The 2,500-nt window shown below is 48.4% G+C and overlaps 1 protein-coding gene across 1 annotated transcript in view; it reads right to left on the reverse strand.

Moving 5' to 3' along the window:
- Positions 1-1,398: 1,398 nt before the first annotated feature.
- Positions 1,399-2,500, reverse strand: part of LOC130387194 (voltage-dependent N-type calcium channel subunit alpha-1B-like) — an 11,961-nt gene continuing 10,859 nt past the window's right edge. The window contains exon 4 of the mRNA XM_056596202.1: positions 1,399-2,196. Within this exon, the coding sequence (XP_056452177.1) occupies positions 2,053-2,196 (144 nt within the window). The 3' untranslated portion in view covers positions 1,399-2,052. The remainder of the gene's footprint in view (positions 2,197-2,500) is intronic.

Consider the following 2,500-nt stretch of genomic DNA (forward strand, 5'->3'; position numbering starts at 1 on the left):
GGCTTCTCCTGAACTGTAAAACCGAATAAGTTCAGTTAACTCAAAATGTTTTTTGCAACTGATTACATCATGCGAATATTGAAGTTATGGGATAAAATTGTATTAGGCAAAATATTAAGTAAAAAATTAGTCAGGAGGAGGATGAGGACGTCTCTCTCAGACGCGGACATCAAACTCAACTGCATCCCTGACCGAGCTCCACATGTCCACACACAAACTTTAAGTGTCCGAAGGTCTTAACCCTCTCTCGGACGGGGCCATCAACATCAACCCACCCTCCAGACAGAGCTCCAAGCAACCACACACACCTCGTCAAAACGTGTCCCTTCGTAGTGACGTCAAAATGGCTCAGTGAAGGCACTCAATCACGGTCATATCTTAGTCACGGTGACAACGTCCTTCCAGCTCGCCCATCAGTGGTCAGCACCGGAGAGACCACCGCCTCCATGCACCGTCACCTCTATTCAACGTTCAGCCTCCTCCTTCCTCTTTCGCATCACTCTCTGATTTGCAACTTTGACTTTCTTCCTTTTTCCCGTCTTGTGATGTAAAGTCTCTCTCTCTCTATACTCAATATTTTTTCATTGACATCTCTCTTTATCCCTTTAACTCTCTCTCTCTCTCTCTCTCTCTCTCTCTCTCTCTCTCTCTCTCTCTCTCTCTCCTCTCCCTCTCTCTCCCTCTCCTCTCCTCTCTCTCTCCTCTCTCTCTCTCTCTCTCTCTCTCTCTCTCTCTCTCTCTCTCTCTCTCTCTTTGTTGGGTAGCTTACAATTTAATTCACAGAAGTGCGGAAGGCGAACAGTAGCAGGCTATTATACATTACAGCCAATTCACTCCGCCACCCACCTATCTGCTGGCTACATAACCTGAGTGTGCTCTGGTAAACACTCTGTTTTCTTCTCCATCGCCATGCCTACAATCGCGGCCAACGTGCCAGCAGAAAGAAACAGGACGGAAAAACAAAATTCAAGCCAGGAGGCCACTCCATGACCTTTAGCAGGGTGGTTATATCAGCGTTCGGAGTGAGTGAGGATGGATGGACTGTTGGCTTCAGGCTGAACCAGGAGCACAGACAAAAGGTTAAGCCGATAGCAACATGCCCTGTGTGTCGCCTGCAGGCATCAGACTCAACACTCACTTGTTCAGAGTTCAACTAGACCCTGCATAGCCTCCCCCCTTGGCCCCAGAACCCCCCCCCCCCACACACACACACACACACACACACACACACACACACACACACACACACACACACACACACACACACACACACACACACACACACACCCCTCTTACGCACTTATTGAATGTTGACCGTCCTTGCACTTAAAAATTGTTCTTAGCATCTTCTAGCATCTCATCCAAGCTATCTTTGGTGCATAAGGGGGAATGGGTTAACCTAGCAGTTGTTAGAGCTTGCCACTTGGTTCTATGAACATCCTTAGTGTACCGAAAGCGATATATTGTTGTTTCTCTTTCTTCTGACAAGTGTAATTATTGTAAGTCGCTTTGGATAAAAGTGTCTACTCAACGCCCTTAATGTAAATGTAAATCGGTGAGCCGGAAGCGTGACCCCTACCCACTCGTAAAGGACTGTTCATCGGGGAGATAGTCAGGAGGGGAACGGGTTGAAGGGTAACCGGAAGGTTGCTAGGTCGATCCCCGGCTCCTCCTAGCTGAGTGTCGAGGTGTCCCTGAGCTAGACGCCTCAACCTAACTACTCCCGACGAGCTGGCTGTCGCCCTGCGTGGTTGACTCCGCCGTCGGTGTGTGACTGTGTGAATGAACGGTTGTAAGTTTGCTTTTGCATAAAAGCATCAGCAAGAATCCCCGAAATGTAAACGCATCAAAAAGAGCCTCACTGGGAGTGGCTGCTGCTGAAAGTTACCCGAGGAACGAGTTAATAGAAGAGTCATCGTGCCGGCAGCAGATTCTCAGCGGGACAGAAAGGGTAGACAAAACCGACGGTCTGCGCCGCACAGCCTGGCAAGTTCTTCTTCAGCCAAGTATCTCTGATCAGCCAGCCAGCTGCAGCAGAACCCCGCGTGGGACTCACCCGCTGAGCACCACGATGAAGTCCATGACGTTCCAGCCGTTCCTCAGGTAGGAGCCCTTGTGGAACACGAAGCCCAGAGCCAGCAGCTTGATCCCCGCCTCGAAGCAGAAGATCCCGATGAAGTATGGCTCCGTCTTCTCCTGTGAGTTGGAACGCAGCCGCATCATGTTGATTGATATTGACACGACTACCACTCATGTTATTGTTATTATCCGGATCCGTAATGCTCATTCTTATCCTGATCATCATCATCATCATCATCATCATCATCATCATCATCATCATCATCGTTAATTGTATTATTCTACACACCCTGATCAACAGCCCGAAACTTTCTTTTTAAGTGTTTGTCTGTCTTCAGGAGTCCTACTTTTGTTTGTATTGTAATGTGTTATGAGGTAACGTGTACATTGTTCATGTGAGGTGCTCAAATGTACGACCCAT

This window comes from Gadus chalcogrammus, chromosome 8 (genome assembly GCF_026213295.1).
Source record: "Gadus chalcogrammus isolate NIFS_2021 chromosome 8, NIFS_Gcha_1.0, whole genome shotgun sequence".
In the NCBI taxonomy this organism is placed as follows: domain Eukaryota; kingdom Metazoa; phylum Chordata; class Actinopteri; order Gadiformes; family Gadidae; genus Gadus; species Gadus chalcogrammus.